Source organism: Anopheles coustani, chromosome X, assembly GCF_943734705.1.
Source record: "Anopheles coustani chromosome X, idAnoCousDA_361_x.2, whole genome shotgun sequence".
NCBI classification, from domain to species: Eukaryota; Metazoa; Arthropoda; class Insecta; order Diptera; family Culicidae; genus Anopheles; species Anopheles coustani.
Window position 1 is genome coordinate 8,900,668 of NC_071290.1, and position 20,286 is coordinate 8,920,953.

The window sequence follows — 20,286 nt, forward strand, 5'->3', positions numbered from 1 at the left end:
AGCATGGTAATGCTATAAACATTCATAAAAGTAAAGATTCAATTTGCCGGTTCGCCAAGGTACATACGATTAACAGGTGGATAAGTTACGATGTTTACATCTATAAATCCTCGACAATTGATGAAACTCGCAAACAAAAGTTTTATCGTATGTGATTTATCCGTTTGCCAAAGTTCTTCGTTTTATTTTAGTTTTATTCTGTTATCAGTATCTTTAGTCATCTTGCATTAACAAGCGGGGAATAATTGATTGTATTTACGACAAAACACAATGTCATGTGTGTTCCAGTTGGGCATGTTAACATACCAGAAGTGTCAAACGCCGTATACGTAGCTCGTTTATTTTGATTGTTTGTACCGGATGGAACTTTAATCGACCATAGGATAGAATCAATAAATTAATCTTTCCGCGAACATTTCCCTCGGGTTTGGTTCCCGCAGGGCCTTTTACCGTGTAGTGTACTTACGCACATTGGCTGGAGGAAATCAGTTACACGATAACACGTGGACGGATGGGCTTTAAAGATCGGTAATCGCGAACCAAACGATTTCGGAAACGGTAAAGCTGCCTCATTGGAATCGCACTTTTCGGCTCATGGTACGAAACCAAACTACGACGTGTATTATTCCTCCGCAACGGTAGGTAGCTCGCCGGTGTGGCACAACGGAAAACTGAACTCGCTTGATATGAATTTATTAATTTTTTTTTAACTTTGCAGTCGATGGGCCAGAATAGGCAATTTCAAAGGACGTGAACCAATGTTCGTTAATATTATTACCTGCCGGTTGGGTGGTTATGGACTCTTCATAACTATTGTTCCAGCTCATTTGCTTTATTGGGTGCTAGAAGTAAACGATTTGAAAAAATCGATTGCAAAAGGAGCATGCTAGCGCTGCTGAAACCAGTGGTTTTACCAGATATATATAGGTACAACAATGCCAAAATGCTCCTGCTAACGGTCCATCGAATTAATAAACGCTTACAAATCCTCTATCTGTTTGAATTTTCAGCACTGTGTACTTGCCTAGTTGACGGCCCCATTTTTATGTTGTTCCACGGTTTTATGTCCACTAGAGCTAGTCATGAGCAGCAAGACGGGCCCGAAGCGTAGGCATGAGGTTGAAATGGGCATGGGAAGGAAAGGTGAAGCCAAACCGCAACGCACTACCGGAAGCGGTAGTAGTGGTGGGGGAAGGGGAGGAGCGGGAGGAGGGGGAGGAGCTGGGAACTTGTCCCGGCGGGCGAAGAAAAGGGCTAATGAGCAGCAAAAGGTAAGATGTAAAAAAATAAGTTCGAACCATGCTCCTGTTTTTCCGGGTTTGCTGATTTTTCCATACATGTTTGTCCCATTTTAATTAGCTGAGAGCGAACGCTACCCGAACGGCCTCGGGCGACGGTGGTGAGGATGAGGGCACTACGCCAATTTTGACCAGCAGCAAGCGATACCAGAGCAGTCGGCAGCAGTCGGCGACTCAGAAGCGGGAGCGGAGTCGAAAACTATTCGGCGAAGCGGTAGGCGGTGAAGGGATAGCACGTGCCGGTGCCGATGGGCTGTCAGCGGGCGAATTAGCGCTGGCTAACCTGCCGGAAGATATGCGCATTTCTCGACTGCTGCGGCGCCTGGCGAGTGAACAGAGCGTCCGCGGTTGCTTCGATCTGTGCGACCGGCTGCAGCTGGTCATCCTTGATCCGCCGAACAGCTCGTACGTGCGCAAATCGTTCGACCTGCTATCGAACACTCTAGTGCCGATTCTCGAGACAGGACCACGCGAGTGTCATGACCGGATAGCGCAGCTGTTCGGCATGATGCTGTACGTGGTGGTGTCGGGTTCGCACGACCTGACTCCGTTTCGTAACTGGACCTGCAAGTGGCTGTGGCAAACGAACCGCCTGCGCAATTCAATGCTTGTTGCTCTACGGCAAACGCTGGTGCTCGACCGGCACGGTAATCTACAGCTGGAACCATTCGTTGGTGAGCTGCTCGGCGAGCTACAGAAGCTGCTCGAGGAAACGGACGGGCCGGACATATTCGTGCTCGTGACGGATATAATGGTTGGACTGTCGGCGGCCTACCCAGAGAGCTTCGAGCCATACTTCAAGGACGTGGTGGACATCGTCGTCGGCTGGCAGCTCGAGACGGCACAGAGCAACCGGCTGAAGCTACACTGCGCCCGCGTGCTGCAAGCCTTCCAGCCGTACTGGCTCGAACAGCGCGAAGTCACGCTCAGTCTGCTGGACCAGTTCGTCGAGGACATCCAGGGCTGTTGGGATGAGCTGGACGAAGACGATCGCGAGCAGTGGCGCACCGCCCAGCGCCTGTCAGCGACCCTTTTGACCGCCTTCAATAGCGTATTCAAGTGTCTGCACGTCGACTCGGGCGTACCGGCTAGTGGCCGGCGCCCGACGCTTGGCGGTGGCTTCGATCTCGGTCCGGAAGATCGTGCGCTGTTCGAGAGTGCCTACGCGCGAATCATGGTTATTTTGTCCACGCTCCTCGAAGCACCAACATCCGAGCTGCCGCTGGCCGCCATTAGCGAGTTTCTGATGCTACGTCTATCGTTAACCGGGCCCACTGATGCGCACGAGGAGATACTGGCCGTTATCGAGCACCTGTTGGATCGTGCTGCCAGCTACAGTGATGCGCAGCTCGGCAGTTTGCTTCATCTCTTGCTGCGATACGTCGAAACCGATGGTTCCGAGCAGCAGCAGTTTACGATGGCTCTGCTACCGCTGATCATGCGCGTCAACGCGGGCGGATTTTATGCGGTGCGCTTCCGATGCAGCAAGCCCATCCAGCAGGCCCTTTTGGTGCTGTACCATCGGATGCTGACATTCAAAAACGTCGCGCTGCTGCAGCACGCCTACGGGCTCGTGCTAGACGACCTCGACGACGCGCTGGCCCAGTTGCGCCGCCAAGTCGTGGGATCCACGCAGCACCAGCAAGCGCAGTACCGTATCAGCTTCAATCTGCTCGTCCTATCGCCGCTCGCAATGGCACGCAACTCCATCTTCATTACCTGGACGCTGCAGGAGCGGCCGGTCCTACACGTGCTGCTCGAGCGGCTCGCTCTGCTCGACGCCAAGCTGTGGGCGAGCTACGGCCAACTGCACCACGCGGTCCTGCTCGTCGCGTACCATCACTGCACGGCGAACAACAACTTCGTCTCGTCCAGCAACCTGCTGCAAGCGAAATCCTACGGCGGTACCGTCGATCGCTTCCTGCGGCTCCAACAGGACCAGCAACAGACCGGTGGCAGCGATGCGGTGCCAAGCGCAAGCCCCACGGCGGATCATTTCGGCCTGGTGCTACGCTTCCTCGGTACGCTCCTGGGCGAATGGACGCTGCTGGCTGCCGCAGAGGGAGTGGGCGGGTCGGGGCAGATCAGCGATGCGGGTCGCGACAAGCTGCTGGAGCTGCTGCTCGACTGGTGCCTGGCGATCGTGACGCAGACCGAGCGCTACCACGACGTGCTGCAGGAGTGTGCCGATTTCAACCGCTTGCTGACGCTCGTTTGCACGGTGAGCGTGGACCGCGGGAGTGCGAGCGAGCGCATCGGCCTACGGTGCGCCAGTTGCCTCGATGCCGTCTGTCAGTACGCGTCGCTACACCCGGCCGTTTACCAGGCGATCGCGGAGGCGTGCTGCGTGCACCTCTGCTCGGTGTATGGCTCGCTGCGGACGCGCTACACCGTGATCTTCTCGCGCCTTCCGCTGCGGCACTCGCTGCGCCAGGTCAATGCGTTCACCGGTGCGAACCGGCGCCGGCGGGAGGAGATCCGTGAGCTGAAGAACGTGCTCTACCAGAGCACCTCGACCGAGCTGCGCCACCAGCAGTCGGCGGTGCTGCGGATGGCGGACCTGCGCGCCCTGCTCAATCGGGTCGCGTTTTCGCGCGACGGCTCAGCCTACGTGGGCGAGTACCTGCACGAGCTGCTGACGCGCTCATACAACCAGCCGTCGGCGTACGGCGAGATGGCGCTGCGAGACCTGCGCTGCCTCATCCCGTGGGCGCAGTGGGAGGCGGCCCAGCTGTGCGTCAATCACAAGCTGCGCACGCCGTTCGGCAAACCGCAGGCCACCTTCCTGCGCATCGAGTCGATCGTGAAGCAGTGCGCGCGTATCCTCGCGCTCAGCGACCGGTTTCCGGTGCGCGACATCCGCACCTCGATCGCGAACCAACGGCACGCACGCATCCTGCTGGGCTTTCTCGAGGCGCTCGAGAAGTCGATCTACAATGCGGCCGAGGGTACGGCGTACGCACTGCCCGCCCCGGAGAAGCCGGCGCGCACCTTCTTCCGCGTGAACGCGCCCACCTGCGCCGAGTGGTTCACGCGCATCCGCACCGCCGTCGACCTGGTGGCGCTGCACTGCATGGAGCCGGAGATGGTGATACGGTACTCGGAGGCGGTGCTGCGCGAGCTCGTCACCGCCGGCAAGACATCCGATCTGATCTTCGAGCACATGCTGATGTCGCTGGTGTGGGCCCTGCTGCGCAACTGGGAGTCGGACGCGCTGTACGGGGTGTACGTGTGGAGCAAGCAGCTGACCGGGCGCAAGTATACCTGGATCCGCATGGCGGCGGAGGAGGCGGCCGGGCATCGGGAAACGGCGGCCGAAGGGTTCCGGGCCATTCTCGCCGATCCGGCCGGGGCTGGGATGGATCGGCACATTCGGGACTTCATCGTCGACCAGACCATCCTCTCGGTGCTGTTCACCGGCGACTATCGCCAGCTGTATGAGTTCCTGCGGGCGGAGGAGACGGGCGGGACGCCGAGGGCCACCATTCCGCTGATCACGATCACCGCCGAGCAGGTGCACTCGATCATACGCTACGAGGAGACGCACGACGTGAGCGTCATCGACATCAGCCAGTGGGAGCTGGTCGACGTTGGCGTCGACATCCCGAACGACTTCTCGTGCCACAAGATGATCTGCGCCGTCGAGAACAGCCTGTCCGGGATCATCCTGCAGGAGCAGATCGAGCAGCGCGAGCGTATGATCGAGGCGAGCACCGAGCTGATCCAGTGCTACCTGCAGGAGTGCCTGCTAACCAAGTGCCACGAGTACCTGTTCCAGCTGACCATCACCAACCACATCCTGTACAAGATCGCGCAGCGGACGCGCCAGGCGCAGGCGAACGCGACCGGCACCGATTCGGGCCCGCTCCGCTACGACGACGGCATCGGCACGCTGAGCGTGGAGAAGTTCTACGGCACGCTCACCCTGATGCGCCTGCTGGCGTGGTCCGAGTTTCTGCTCGCGAACAGCAACGGTGGCACCGGGTACGAGGGCGAACAGCAGAACATCGACCTACGGCTGGACATGGTGTCGATCGGACGGAAGGAGAAAAACTACGCCCTCTGCAGGCGCGAGCTCGAGAAGTACTACCACAAGTCGAACCTGGCGCAGCGGCTGCGTACGCTGACGACGAGCAAGCCCACGCTGGAGCAGGTGGCCGCAGCACTGACCGACATCGCCACGGCGTCCGCGCCCACGGAACGTCTCCTGTGGGCCGACGAGAATCTGTCGCGCGCGATCTACGAACACTGCAAGTGGCTCTACTGTCAGCCGGGCAAGCGGCTGGAGGCGATCGACTTTGCCGCCTGTGCCACCGCTGCCATCAACGACGCCCTGACGGCCCTCAGCTTGCCCGACGGTGGAACGGTGGCCGGCGCTCGGCTCGATCGGCTGGACGAGCGAACCGCGCGATTTATGCTCACGCTCGGCGATTGGCTGTCGAGTACGAGCGGGCCAGAGGCGGGCGAGCTGTCGCAGGCGACGCTGCAGCTGGCCAGTGTGCAACGGCTGGGCGACCGGCTCCCAGTGATCGATAGCAAGCCGCTCGCGCCGGATCATGCCTCCCAGCTTGGGGCGTGCGACGTGCTGGTTGGGTCGCTCCTGCAGGGCGCCTCGAACCGCTGTCCGTCCCTTGCCAAGGCCTGGTTCCAGCTGGGCTCGTGGCTGTACCGCTGGGGCAAGCGGGTGGTTGAGCTCTCGAGTGGTGCCTCCAGCGCGCGCATCTCGGTGGAGCAGGTGGCCGTCATCCTGACCGATCCGCTCGTCACGCAGGCCGACTGCGAGCGCATCGTAGCGATCCTGAACGAGCACGAACCGGGACGCACTGGTGACGAGCGGGTCGACGACCTCACCGAGGATGGCGAGCTCGATCTGGACAGTTCGGCCACGATCGGTTCGATCGGGCTGTACGAGGCACTGCAGAGTGCGCTACCCTCGCTGGCACGCCACGTCCCGCCGGACCGACTGCACGCCATCATCGACGTGTGGCGCAGCAACCATCGGGCCGTGTACGGCTACTACGAGGCGGCCGCGGCAGCCTACTTTCGCTTCCTGCAGCTCTCCACCCTGTCGCCCCGCGCGTCCGGACCGGCCGACGATGGCACCGACAGCGAGCGGGCACGCTCCGTCACCGTTACGCTGCGTCTGCTGCGACTCATCGTCAAGCACGCGCTCGGTCTGAAGGAGGTGCTGGAGGAGGGGCTGGCCACGACGCCGTCCGAGCCATGGCGCGTCATTACGCCGCAGCTGTTCTCGCGACTCGCGCACCACGAGCCGTACGTGCGCCGGCGCGTCTCGGAGCTGCTGTGCCGGGTGGCCAAGGACGCACCGCACCTGATCATCTTCCCCGCCGTGGTCGGTTCGGTGCACGAGGAGCAACCGGAGCTGACGAACGTCGTGAACGTGCTGCTGGAGGGCGGCGAGGCCGCCGCTGACAACCCCGACGGGACGGCCCCGAGCCCGGCCGCTCCGGCGCCCGCATCCGGGCTCGCCTTCTGCTTCAACGCGCTGCTCGACATCCTGTCGCGCGAAGTGCCCGACACCGTCAAGCAGGTGCAAACGCTGGTGCACGAGCTGCGCCGCATCTCGCTGCTGTGGGAGGAGCTGTGGCTGGTGTCGCTGCAGCAGATCTACGCCGACTACGGCAAGCGGGTGGCCGCGTTCGAGAGTGCGTACGCGCGCCAGCAGGCCGCCGGCCAGCTATCCGAACCGCGCCGAGCCCTGCTCGCCGAGAAGCACCGGCTGCTGCTGCGGCCGCTCATCTTCGTGCTCGAGCAGCTGTACGCCATCACGTCCCGGGCGCCCGAGACGAACCACGAGCGCCACTTCCAGGAGCGCTACCACCGCTACATCCGCAGCATGCTGGAGAAGCTGCGCGCTCCGGCCGACTTCAGCCGGCCCATCGAGGGCTGGGAGCGGTTCCGTGCGCTCTACACGCAGCTGCAAACGCGCAGCCAGAAGCGCTTCGCCTTCTTCCTGCGGCTCGCCGACGTCAGCCCGAACCTGCAGCAGCTGTCGCATACGGCGATCGCGATGCCCGGCATCGACACGACCACCGTCACCACCGGGGGCATCAGCGCCGGCGGCGGCCCTCCCGGCTGCACTGGCTCCGATGCCAGCGCAGGCCACGGCCATCGCCAGTCCATCCTCATCCGCTCGGTCGACGGTACCATCCAGATCCTGCCCACCAAGACGCGCCCCAAGAAGCTGCTCTTTCACGGCAACGACGGCCGCCGGTACGGCTACCTGTCGAAGGGGCTCGAGGACCTGCACCTGGACGAGCGCATCATGCAGTTCCTCTCGATCGCCAACCTCATGATGACGAGCTCGATCGACTGCAACGGCAACGTCACGCACTACCGGGCCGAACACTACTCCGTCATACCGCTCGGGCCGCGCTCCGGCCTCATCACCTGGGTCGACAACACGGTGCCCATCTTTTCGCTCTACAAAAAGTGGCAACAGCGCGAGGCACTCCAGCACAAGGAAAACAAAGAGAGCGGCGGCGGTGGCGGAAAGGCTGGCGGCGGTGTACTGCGCCCTTCGGAGCTGTTTTATCAGTGTGTATCCTTACTAAGCGGGGCTATTAGTGGGGATTTCAGCCAAACCAACGAACCATTTGTTCATTCTCATCTTCGAATGCTTCGAATGTTAGTGTCCAGTTGCTTTTGTTCCAGATGCGATGAGCCATTACCGCGGCCTCACTTGCACATGCTACACACTCGGCGACCCAAACTGTGTCTTGCTGGTCGATGACTCCCACATCAATACAGTATAGCAAGAGATATTTGATGTTCATAAACCTAATGTCCGCTGTCACAGGTTGGAGTACCCAAGCTGTCTGGCTATGTATATAGCCCAGCAAAGCAGGAAGTGTTATTTATATTTCTAAGGCTAGGCCAAAGGAGCTGCACACGGTTATTTAACCTTACGCCACAGCGGCAATTGTTTTGTCATCTTCTGCTTTCTACACTGTACATGAGCACCCACAGTGAAGTGACGCTCACAAAAATACCTTTGTAAAGATCGAGTGTAGGCAAGGTTTACACCGCAACTGGGTTTCAAACCGCATTCGTTCATGGTCCTAAAGTAATTCTAGTGTTAAATTAGACCCCATGCGTTCGCAAAGTGCTCCATAAAGCTCTCAGCTTACTCCGAAGATGGACTACTTTGCCGTTTCTAAACCAAAGCCAGGCATTTTCTTTTAAATCATACTTCTTCTTTTTTTTTTTATCCGTCAGAAAACTAAACCCTCTACTGCACAGCCACGGTATGAAGAGCAGCGATAGCCGGAGAGAGTGGCCACTTGCGGCACTGAAGCAGGTACTAGCCGAACTACAGCAGGCGACTCCTCGCGATCTGCTGGCGAAGGAACTGTGGTGCCACAGTGCGACCGCGTCCAGCTGGCGACAGGTGGTGCGCACCTACTCCCTGTCGCTGGCAGTGATGAGTGTGATCGGGTACATCATCGGGCTCGGCGATCGCCACCTGGACAACGTGCTGGTCAAGCTCGCCACCGGCGAGATCGTGCACATCGACTACAACGTGTGCTTCGAGAAGGGCAAGACACTGCGCGTCCCGGAGAAGGTACCGTTCCGGATGACGCCGAACCTGGAGGAAGCGCTCGGCATGACCGGCATCGAGGTAAGTGCACACTGACCCAGCTGACCATAACTCGTCATATGGATCCTTCTGTTTATCTATATAACTAAAGGTTTGCCGCCAGACGCAGTCCGTGCAAAGTTGTAGATCGATGCTGTTTTATTGAAGTTCTTTCAACACCTTTATTAATCACGAAACTGATGAGCTATCGGTTAAACACATGGCTACCAGGCAACGTTTTGCTTAAATTTGGCTTACTCTTACATGTAACCTATCCGGTCTTACGACCGTTTTGCTAAGGAATCGAAAGAAGTCTGTTAGGAAAGTCAGTCTGCCTGTGCTAGGTAGAGGTTCCTGTCGACGCATCGCCATATTGGCCATTTCTGCACATTATGCCTGGTGCATCTGTGACATCCGGACTCTTGATCAAATACCGCAAATTTCGCCAACAGCTGTTCTCGCAAATGTTAGGTTTCAGCTTTACCACTAAACCTAACATGCCGAGTTATGTATCGTATCTGTGATTTACTTACAACCACCTGCAGTGGTGTTATATAATGATATATGTACACTTTGTGATCAGGCTCGATCAGGCATTGGAAAAAACACTCCAATCATCGCTAGCTGCACTAGCATCTTGCCTATCGAAAGATGCTTGGCACTATTGCTTGGTTAGAGTTTTGTCTGCTCTTGAGTCGCTATCACATCGGCAGTTTGTTGTTGTGGCTCGTTGGGTTGGCTCGTGGATGGTTCACCGGCGGAGTTGGCGGTTGATTTTTCATTGGAGGATTCGCACCCGGCCGCGTTAGTCGTAGTCCATTCGCAGCGAAGCAGCCGTTCCATGCGGGCCTGATCGTAGAGGTTGAAATTATTGATAATGATGTTACCGGCGATGATGTGTGTTGGTAGTGGTGGGACGGGCGAAACGGCTGGAGTGGGCGTTACAAGCTTCACCGGTGCCTTAGGTGGAGGGAATGGTGACGCGAGGTGCGTTACCATTCCTTCTGGCATGGACAGCTCCTCGGGACTAACCGACAGCCGGATGGTTGCGCCACTGCAACCGACGTCTGTTCCGGGCTGGGAAATGACCATGACCACATCATGATGGTGTGGTGCACCGGTACGATCCGGAAGTGGAGGTAACGTGGTAACCGTGCTGGCGAGACTGGCCAAACTGCTGTGGTTGGTGAAGGTGGCCGTGGCTGATGCCACCATCGCTGCCGGATCATCCGCTTCACACTGGACGGTAGAGGAACATGTCGGGCGGGCCAGGCTGGTCGGATTCACCTGGGCGAGATCTTTCGGTTCGGTATCCCCTACGCTAGCAGCAACGCCATCGGCACCGGTTTGCGCACCATCCAGCTCGTATGACTCGCCTCCGAGGGCGGCCAGATTCGGCACAACCGGTTTGTGGCAGGTGAGCAACTGCTTGAACGCGTGCCTAAAGTGCGTGTTCTTCCATGCATAGATGATCGGGTTCATCATCGAGTTGGCCATGGCGAGCGAGAACGCGGCTTTGTAGAGCGTCGGCGAGCTGTTCTCGACGAAGGCGAAGATCTGGGTCAATATGACCACAAAGTACGGTATCCAGCAGAATGTAAAGCAACCCATGATCAGCAACACCACCTGGCGAACGAACAGTAGTTAAGGTAGTTGAGATCCCGACTCCAGCAGCACTGAGTCCATGCCTACCTGCACCGATTTCCAATCAGATGACCGCTCCAGGGCGCCCCCGTGTGCCCGTAGTTGTTTGGCATGCTTGGACGCCTCCCGCCAGATGCGCCAGTACACGACAAACAGACACAGCCACACGACGGAGAAGATGGGCGTTATGACGCCGGCCACGTACCACGGGTGCAGCAACTCGTCGAACTCGCACTCCTGTGCCGTGTCCCACTTGTTCCAGATGAGCGGTATCGTCGCGATCGAGATGGCCAGGGACCAGCCAAACCCCAGGATGGTGAGGGCCGTCCGCTTCGTCATCAGCCTAGGTCGGGAGAAACGAAAACAATGTAACACCACTTCCGCCTGCCCCGATATCCGTTAGTTTTTACAATCCAATGGATCGCGGTTCCACTTTTGGACTGGTGCGTAATTTACGCTCTCACACCCTTCGGTTCGGTACCCGTTTTAGCAAACACCTGCTGCGGCTCCCATGAGACTCGAGTTCCCGTTATCGGGCCCTTGCACAAACTTGCAACTTCGCCGTCGCCGACGATGACAAACGACAATGATGACGATGATGAGGAAACGTACTCTACCGATTATCTCAACGGGAATGAGAAAGATGAAAGGATCGTACCGCGTGTAGTGCAGCGGGTAGCAGATGGCGATGTAGCGGTCGACGGCGATCGCGATTAGATTCCAGATCGACACGCTGCATGCGATGATCAGCACGAAGAACCGGAGCAGACACAGGTGCTTATGACGCCCCAAGTCGACGCCCATGTAGAACGCCAGGTGATACGGCAGGGTCAGCCCGACGAAGATGTCCGAGATGGCAAGCGAGAGGACGAACAGGTTCGAGATGAGCCACTGCAGGCGCCGGTAGTACCAGACCGCGATAATCGTCAGGATGTTGCCGCTGAAGATGCATACCATCAGGATGCCGTCGATGGCGATCCAGATAACGAGGTCCTTGTGAATCTCGTTTACCCGGTCGGCGTACACTACCAGATTGCTGGCGGACGCGGCCATCACGGCACTAGCCATCGCCGGCTTCTGTCGTCCAACCCACACGCTCACTTTGGAGTTGATCACGGGCACTAGTCGTTTTAAGGACTCTATGAACTAGGTACACCGATATCTTGATTGCTGGTTGATGGTTGATTGACGGATTCTTCGCTTCACACTATTGCTTACATTCGAGACACAATGTTCTTTGTTCATGGGAAGCTTCGAAGGCAGATCTAGTTATCTCTCGGACGATTCCATGTTTGTGCCATGCCAACCGCGCACTATGAATCTTATTGGATAGACTTTTCGCCTCAAAGGCAAAATGGTCTGTAACAACGCACGCCACTCTGCAGGAAGAATCTACGCTTGGTGTGATATTGAGAACACTTTCGCTTTGAACTTTGAAGCCGTTAACTTCCTCAACCGATAAAGTTTCCCGCTTATTGTGCCCAAACTCTTCGGGCTCGCAGAGACGCTTCCTTTTCCGTAAAGGAGACGATCCCTAAAGCCTTCCGTATCTCTGACACGTCACCGGCACCACAGTCCGTTGGTATTAGGCGGTGGTCTGCTACTGCCGCCTTTACCGCGATCCGCACTACGCGAAGCCGATACATTCCGTCATTACCGTTCACCATCACCGTTCCCGTTTCGTCGTCGAGACTGTCCACTCTTCGGGCGCGAACTTTGCCGAGCTTTTCGACGATGCTTATGTGCGTGACGCGGGGAAAAAAACAATACTCCAACCCGGTGTGTATGTGGGGGATGTGCACAGTAGGCCGATTATAGACCTGCTGGAGGACAACATCGATTCGCGTATTGTGAATGCGCCCAAAGAGAACATAAATCTATCCCTTGCCCTCTTGCTTTACATAGATCTTCGAGATCTGAGACCTCTGGGTGTGATAGAAACCAACAGGTGTAGGGGCAGACGAAGAAAGACCCCATAGTGGGCCTCGTAAATTCAGCCAAATGCCGACGAAACGTCACCACGCTTGCCGTTTCTTCGCGCCTAGCAAGTGTAAATTCGGATCCGCTGCTTATGTTGGGTCTGTTAGCGTATCCTCCCCACCAAATAGATGGAACATTTTGTATCCCATCTCCTTCTCAAGATACTCCGCCCCGATACCGGAAGGTACGGAAGATACAGACAGTACCTTGCATTAGAACCGGTTGAATCCTCGACTATTGGTTTACATGTTTTTTTTTTTCAATCACAGTACCTCTCCATGCCTCTGTTCCATCATGCCGAGCCTCATTATTTTGGTAACCATATTGATTTGTTTTTTTTTTTTTATTTTTTCGTGTCGGTGAAGAACCATCACGGCTGAGTGGACCTGTTGAGTTGATTTGGCATGGTATAAAGTACAAGTGTACATACCCTACCCGACCCACCAGACACCGAACTTGGACGGCCGGCCTGTTGTCATCCCCCTTCCGGATACCCTTCCCTACTTTGAAGGCCACCTGACCGAACTCCGTCCGATAAAACATCTCCAGCGTTTTTCTGTGTCCTCTGTTTGTTCTTCTGCTGTTTCATGGTATGCATACTCTACCAGGTCTGCCGCTGTGGTCGGTTCGTTTGTCCTATAATACTCGACGCACAAATAGCGGCAACCGTGGTTAGCTCTTCAATTATGACTACCGAGATTTTTTGTGCTGTATGTTCTATTGATGCAGGCTATGGGGAACACATTGGAACACCGAAACACAGTACGTTTTATTTGCCTCATGGCCTGAAGGAAAACTATGTTTGGGCAAACGAACACTGCTAACAAAAATTGTTACACATAAGAGCAGTAGCTGATTGAAAACTCGCCCAATGTTTCGGGCGGTAATTTTTATAGTATGATTATGTCAGTGGAATTCTTGTATATGCTACACTATTAGATAAAACATACAGGGTGTTGGATTCATGGAGTTTGTAAAAGTTTGGTCCAGCTTCGTGCAAATTTTGTCGATCTTCATTTACATCTTTGCTCATTCATCCCTACAAGACTGGATGGTTTGATATTGCCTTAACACCGGAATCTTAATTTTTTACCTTTATTTGTCTTCACACCAGTCGCTACACTCTCGTAGAGTTTTAGATATAGACTAATTTGCAGACTTTGAATCTCGGAAAGAACCCAAGCACCACACACTCAACCGTTTGAGGGTTTAAGACCCGTGCGAAATTTTCCGTGGCGTGGCGATACCGTGCGCGTGATACGCCGCGTGCTTTTTCCCATTTTCCGTAGGCAGATATGAGGGGGTTGAAAGGAAGACCGTGCCCCTCCCACCCCGCGATCTTCACAATAATCGATTAAGCATAACTGTGCAGGTGCAGGAGAGAAACAATCATCGAGTCCCGGGAACTAGATTTTCCGATAACGAAGTGTCGACTTAGTTGTCAACGATAAGAACATACACTGCGTCCAGTCCTATAACCCTAACTTGATTTTCGGGTGTTTTATTCGAGATGGTTCTCTAAATCCTGAGAAAGAAAGTACAGTTTTCCACTAGAAACGTGCTTTGCAATTCATGCATTTTATGGTCAGCATTCGGTTTATTAGTAAATCTTAGATGAACAGCTGAGATTATATAGATATGCCAAGCATCTGTTTTCTGCAACCTTTCATGGTTGTAGACAAACATTTTACCTAACTTCCTGAGCTTTTTCATACAAACCACTTACCTTTAACCAATTTTCCTGGTATGGTTGACTGGCAGTATACAAAATTCAGCCTCATGTTACATAAATTATATGCCTATATAGCTACAAAATGCCAAAACCTCCTATTTCCATGTGGCTTACAGCAACTTACATAAAAAAAAATTGATTATTATATATCGATAATACGAGAAAAACGATTGCTATCAGTTTTGTGAACATATAGGTTGTCTTATAGTAACTGGACATAGTGTATAATTCGATTTGTTTGCCTGATAGCATATCTGCGAGTGTGTGTACTTTAGTATACTACAAAACAGCAATCTGTTCATATGGAAAATGCAAAATGGAAACTTGTTTATTGAAATTGAAACAAAGCAGACTGGTAAAGTCTCATACACTTTGTGTAATGTTACTAAAGGCATGAACAATTGTTTTGTGGATGTAATACCGAGGGGAATCGAATTTATTACTTAGTATTATTTTGCAAATGATCACTCAAATCACTCACAAACTTTTCGGTAGTAAGTCCTCACAACCTGCACACATTAACACAGTCAAATCTACTACTCCACCAGTCTACCACCAACCGGCGTTATCCTCTGCATCCACAGCTGCTAGCCACAGTTGTGGGTGATAAGTACTACCTACGGTGATAATCTAACGAAACTGTAACAAACACTCGGCAAGCCTCGCGTGTGTGTACTTGCGTGTGTTTTTTTATCCTATTCAGTTCAGTCCAGTTCAGTTTATCATCATCGCATCATCAGCATTTCATAAACTGTAGAGAGAGTAGGACAAAACCCTGGCTGGCAAATGAAACCATCGATAGGATATGATCCCAAGTTCACTGCATTCGTCTATTGTAGTACTTTTTATCCTGTTACGGCCTGTGTTGCCATTTATGGATTTGACCTGAAGATGGATGGTGCAGTTTTTGACAACAGCGTGTTATACGTTCTTTTCCCATTCAGGGCACATTCCGGTTGGCCTGCGAGCATGTACTTAAATCGTTGAAGAAGGGCCGCGAGACGCTCTTGACACTGCTGGAGGCATTCGTCTACGATCCGCTGGTCGATTGGGCGATCAGCGAAGAGGCAGCCGGCGGTGTGCCGATGACTGCGACCGAAATCACCGTATCGACGATGTCGGCCGCAACGGGTCCGGTGGCGGTGACCGGCACAACGGGCGGGGTGTCAGCGATGGCAGTTTCTTCGCTGGCGACCACACCGGCCACGTCGAGCGCCGCGTCCAAGTACATCAGCCAGGCAAAGCAGCAGCTGGATCGGGAGGTGACGCGCGATACGCTGGCGGTGCGATTTGCCGAATGTCGCGTTGGCTGGCAGCAGAACCGAGACGAGCTGCTGCAGCAGCTGCTCAGCCTGCAGAAGGTGCTGGCGGACCAGCAGGCGGTGCGGGGTGAGTTGCGGGAGGCCGAACAGCTGCGCAGCTCGCTGTCGCAGCAGCTGCAGCTGATCGGCGAGGCCGAGTACCTGGATACGGCATTCGGTAGCCATCCTTTGGCCACGCTGGCGCACCGGTTAAGTGTACGTGCCCGCGTGCAGGAAGAGTATGGGGCGACGCGGAACTTGTTGGCCGGACAGGCCGAGCGGCTGCGGCGCTACGTCGAACAGTATGGCGAGTTCCGAGGTACGTTCGAAACGGACCGGTTGGCGCAACTCCAACGTGAGGCTAGTCGAGCTCACTGGCAGCTACCGGAGCACTCGCCGAGTTTGATAGCGTTCCTGGCGGCCCAACCAAGCGATGATGGGGAACCGGGCGAGAATGTGGATTACGTACGGTACTGCTGTGTCCGGACTGAGCTCAGTGAGTTGCAACGGCGCGCGGAGCCGGTAGCAGTTCGTATCGTGCAGTTGCTGGAACAGTACGGTGAACTGGCGGAATTGATTGATGCTCTCCACTGCATCCCACCGCACACCCAGTGCACACTGGCCCGCTACACGGACTGGTACGCCCGGTTGGCTCAGCCGGACCAGAATCCATCGGCAGCCCTTGCAACACTGCAGCAAGTCCAGCGGGAACAGCAACAGTTCCTCAAGGCCACCGATGAAGCGATGGATCAACTCCACCAGACGTTGGATGAAGAACGAACGCGTCGTGTCGAAAATCGTTTGAATGTGTACGAACGACAATCCGTTAGCTGCATACCCTACGAGGAGGACCAGGACACCGAAACCGAAATGGAGAACCTTTGCGAGCTGGCCTCCCAAACGGTGTGTTTCAAAAACTACTACCACGGCATGAACGAGACTGCAGCAAGTTGCACCGCAATCCTGCTATACTTCGCCACCGCACAGCGCATCATTTCGATGAACAGCAACCTGTTATTCGCCGAGAGCTGTCTGCTGGACGAAACGAGCGAAGTAAGTACGCATTTTGTGGAAAAACTGTGGACCTTGGTACGGCACATCCGGCAACAGTGCGAGCGACTCGTCTACCACGACCTCTCGGATCCATCGGTGTTAACCCTCGGCTACCTGGACGAACTGCACCAAGTCGGTCTGGCCTACGACGCGTTGCAGCGCCTGCACGAGCGCATCGAGCAAGATGCGTTCCTTGCCTATCCCAACATCCCGATACAGGACAGCACCGTCGCACAGCGCCAGTTACTCGAGCGTGCCATTGATCGGGCACTCCAGCGTGAACCGGTACACACACTGCTTGGCAGATGGATCGAACCATCCGTGAGCGAACTGAACCGACTGCTAGAGGGGGCATCCAGCTTCGTTCCGCCAGATCCAGCTCTACCAATCGACGCTGACGTGCCCGCCGTAGATCAAGCTCGCGAAGCGATAAAACTACAGGTGAGTCACATTCGCCACACGGCATATCCCATACTTTTACACGTGGAGATGAACAAAAGTGAATACTTTGTAATTCGGAGCACGAATCAAGTCAACTTATGCAGGTCAAATTCACCCAAACATTCGATATTCTTTATTCTTTACTTATTCTGTATCTCTTTTTTTGTTCCGTAGCGATTGTCTCATGCTTCAATGCGAACCCCGGCAACCACGGAGGAGCTCGAAGCACAGACTGTCCAGCTTAAAGCGTTGGTTGCCGAAGCAGCAAACGATGGCGGTGATAGGCTACGATTGGCACTGCTTCCCTTACGCAGAACTATAGTGAAAGTGGTACGTGCTCGGCTAGCGGGACGTCTTCCGCTGGCTGCTGCCCGATTGATTTATGAAAGCTTGCCGACAGCGGTCGAATCCTCGATCGGTGAACATCCACACGGTCTGGAGAAGCTCTGTCGTGTGCGTTGTGTTGGGCTCCTTGGCAGTGCTGTCCAGTTCGAGGATCAATTGGACCAATTGAAGATGGTGGCGGACCGCTATAATGGGCTCATTTTTACAGAAGCAGGTGCTCGCAGTAGGGATGCAACAAACAGAAGTGCTCGTCAAGCCCTTGACCGGGCGCAGATGAGCTACGACGCGTGTATTTGGATGCTGCACACGGCAATGGAAAATAGTCCTGGCGACAGAGAACATCCATCGTGTGTCCTACGGCGAGCCGTGGTTCTTAAGCAGCTACGAGATGCAACGAGATCGCTTGAGGCAGTGAGGCCATTGTTGCAGGTGGCAATGGAGCAGCTCGTCGGTTGCTCGGAGGTGCTCCGTAATCGGCTGGCATGGGCCACTGCCGCCCATCCACCGCTCTGTCCAGCCGAATTATTGGCGGCGTTCGAGCAAAGAACAGTGCGGAGTGTCGAGCGTGTCGTTGCCTGCCTGCGAACCTGCGAGCTGATCGCATCCCATGCCAGCGCCGTGCTGATGATTGAGGAGACTCGCATCGACCGTGAGGACAGCGTACTAGCGAAGGAGTTCTCCAGCCTGCTTGAGCGCTGGCAGAAACTGCTCAACAATAACGGACTGCGGCCGACGTTCGTGTCGCCCACGGAGGAGGCCCTGGTCGAGCTACTCGATCCCGAGGGCTCGATCGACCACACATGGATCAGGAATGTGCGCGCCTTGATTGACGATATGACCGACCAGGCGCTGACGCGAATCGCCCAGCTAGAGCAGGAAAGCCGGTCGCTGCGGGAAGCGGTTCTGACAGCCGGGCGTAAGCTGCACTCACTGACACTGACCCACAACACGATCGCCGGTGATATCCGTTCGCTGCTACGCACCCAGTTACGCATCGGTGGCTCTCCAGCACTGCGGGACTATCTCCAGCGATATCGACGCTTTCTGGACCTGCTGCAAGATGTCCGCGAGGGGCTTCAAGACCAGCAGCAGCAGCAGCAGCAACAGCAGCAGCAGACCGCTACAAATACGACGGCACAGGCGACCACCCCAATGTCAGTCACCGACGGGATACTAACGAAAGTTGATGAGCTAATCGCACTCCTACCGGACGTGTTCGAGCAGTTGTTTGCATTCGAGCGGCCGGAGGACCACCAGCAGCTCGCCGTGGGATCGTTGGAAGAAGACGCCGGCCTACACACCGATCCCGCCCGGCAGCGTGCTACCGACTCACCGACAACCAGCGGAGGAGCGCCCGATTCACAGCAACTCGACAGAAGTAGGCTCTCGTAATCAATCAGCTAACAACTTGCTGCGGTACTAAACGATTTCCGTTTTCTCTCCCCACCACAGACCAAAAGCAGAAGGAACAGAAACGAAACGCTTACGCCGTCTCCGTCTGGCGGCGAATCCGAATGAAGCTCGAGGGTCGCGATCCGGACCCGGCCCGGCGCTACACTATACCAGAGCAGGTCAGCTGGATGATCCAGGAGGCCATGGATCCAAACAATCTGGCCGTCCTCTATGAAGGCTGGACGCCTTGGGTTTAGAATGGCCATGCTACCGCGTTTTACTCTCCAAACGGGCAAATCCAGCGGTGAACTTGGAACAGTACAGTAACCTTGCATCGTTTGGCGATTTACGTGTGCTGCTGGATTTGCCTGTTAATAAGCAAAAATAAGGTGTTAAAGTCTTTCATCCGCAATGCAACAATCTACCAGTCAGCCTCAGTAAGGTCTTCGATCAAAGTACTTGCTAAGGCTTGAGGCTGAGTTCTTTGAACTTATAAAATGTCAGTTGGCTTGTTAGTAGTTTTGCACCCACCATTTGAGGTGGACCATCATCGAGCCGACATCCTTAACGCGGACGATCATTTAAGCCAAAACAAACCGATGGGCCCTCGATTCGCGTACATTACTTTGTACGACGATACTGAACTGTCGAAGCGAATGGACAAAGAGTATATGGTAATTGACACAGTAACATGCAATTTAGGAAAAAAAAAGCCCAACCATGGGGTTTATCGTCAGAATAAGTTTTAGTTCAAATAAGGTAAAGGGTCGGGTAGTGGAAATTCCTTCCTGTTTGTTTGAAATTTTTGTTTCCCTTTTTATGATTATGAAAGATACTACAATCTTTACATACAAAGCTTTACATACATAATGGCACATCTCGAGATGAGATCAGAAACAGCAAAAACAATAGTATAAGTTTCCGCATTGGCATGCAAAACCACATGCATTGTAATTTTGAATAGGTTTTATGTAATATTTCATTATGTTTTCGTTTTTCAAGTTAACTTTAAGTCTTTTTTTGAACTATTTTCAGTGTAAATAATGCAACATTGAAATTCAAAACGAGCAGTGAAATGTGGAGTTTATGTGTAAATTAAGTTGTGCAAAGATTTTTCTGAGAAATAAAGACGACGTAGTTCAAATCCGTTATGACATACGTTATTTTTCCAAAAACATATCTTATTTAGTTTTCTTTTTTTATTCTTTCACAAACGGAAAATAATCCTGTCATTCAATTAACCTACTTCGTTTTACTTTGATTCGTTTAATTTTGTCGATTATGATCAGTATTACTTCATGCACTGCACTATCTTTCTTTTATTCTTGTAAATTTGGAAGCCCCTTTGCTGTGTTCATTTTCATTTCGGATACCTTATGTGTCTGTTTAGAAGCTTAAACCCAGCTCAACGCTAAATCTGATTGTATAATACTGCAATTTTGTGTCAGTCCATGCAAAAATGAGAGTTTTCTTCGCGTTGAGGAGTTTTTGAGGGAAACC

At 54.2% G+C, this 20,286-nt stretch overlaps 2 protein-coding genes across 2 annotated transcripts; one reads left to right on the forward strand and one right to left on the reverse strand.

Moving 5' to 3' along the window:
• The first annotated feature begins 1,082 nt into the window (after positions 1-1,082).
• Positions 1,083-19,914, forward strand: LOC131269018 (serine/threonine-protein kinase Smg1-like). The gene is made up of 6 exons (XM_058271326.1): positions 1,083-1,271; positions 1,360-7,856; positions 8,538-8,940; positions 15,199-17,049; positions 17,224-18,772; positions 18,847-19,914. Exons 1-6 carry the CDS (start codon positions 1,083-1,085, stop codon positions 19,041-19,043), a joined length of 10,686 nt encoding a protein of 3,561 aa, XP_058127309.1. The 3' UTR covers positions 19,044-19,914.
• On the reverse strand, positions 9,571-11,610 carry LOC131269540 (histamine H2 receptor-like). The gene is made up of 4 exons (XM_058271956.1): positions 11,201-11,610; positions 10,591-10,885; positions 10,228-10,524; positions 9,571-10,137 (listed from the first exon to the last, which is right to left on the reverse strand). Exons 1-4 carry the CDS (start codon positions 11,608-11,610, stop codon positions 9,571-9,573), a joined length of 1,569 nt encoding a protein of 522 aa, XP_058127939.1.
• Positions 19,915-20,286: the final 372 nt, after the last annotated feature.

What these genes read in the sequence shown, in the direction of transcription:
- LOC131269018 (XM_058271326.1), top strand. Translation starts at nt 1,083, where the DNA reads ATGAGCAGCAAGACGGGCCCGAAGCGTAGGCATGAGGTTGAAATGGGC. An exon ending in GCGAAGCGATAAAACTACAG is followed by an intron (nt 17,050 to 17,223) that starts GTGAGTCACATT and finishes TTTGTTCCGTAG; the next exon opens with CGATTGTCTCATGCTTCAAT. An exon ending in TTCACAGCAACTCGACAGAA is followed by an intron (nt 18,773 to 18,846) that starts GTAGGCTCTCGT and finishes TCCCCACCACAG; the next exon opens with ACCAAAAGCAGAAGGAACAG.
- LOC131269540 (XM_058271956.1), bottom strand. Translation starts at nt 11,610, where the DNA reads ATGGCTAGTGCCGTGATGGCCGCGTCCGCCAGCAATCTGGTAGTGTAC. An exon ending in TACCCGCTGCACTACACGCG is followed by an intron (nt 10,886 to 11,200) that starts GTACGATCCTTT and finishes CTCCCGACCTAG; the next exon opens with GCTGATGACGAAGCGGACGG. An exon ending in CTGATTGGAAATCGGTGCAG is followed by an intron (nt 10,525 to 10,590) that starts GTAGGCATGGAC and finishes TTCGTTCGCCAG; the next exon opens with GTGGTGTTGCTGATCATGGG.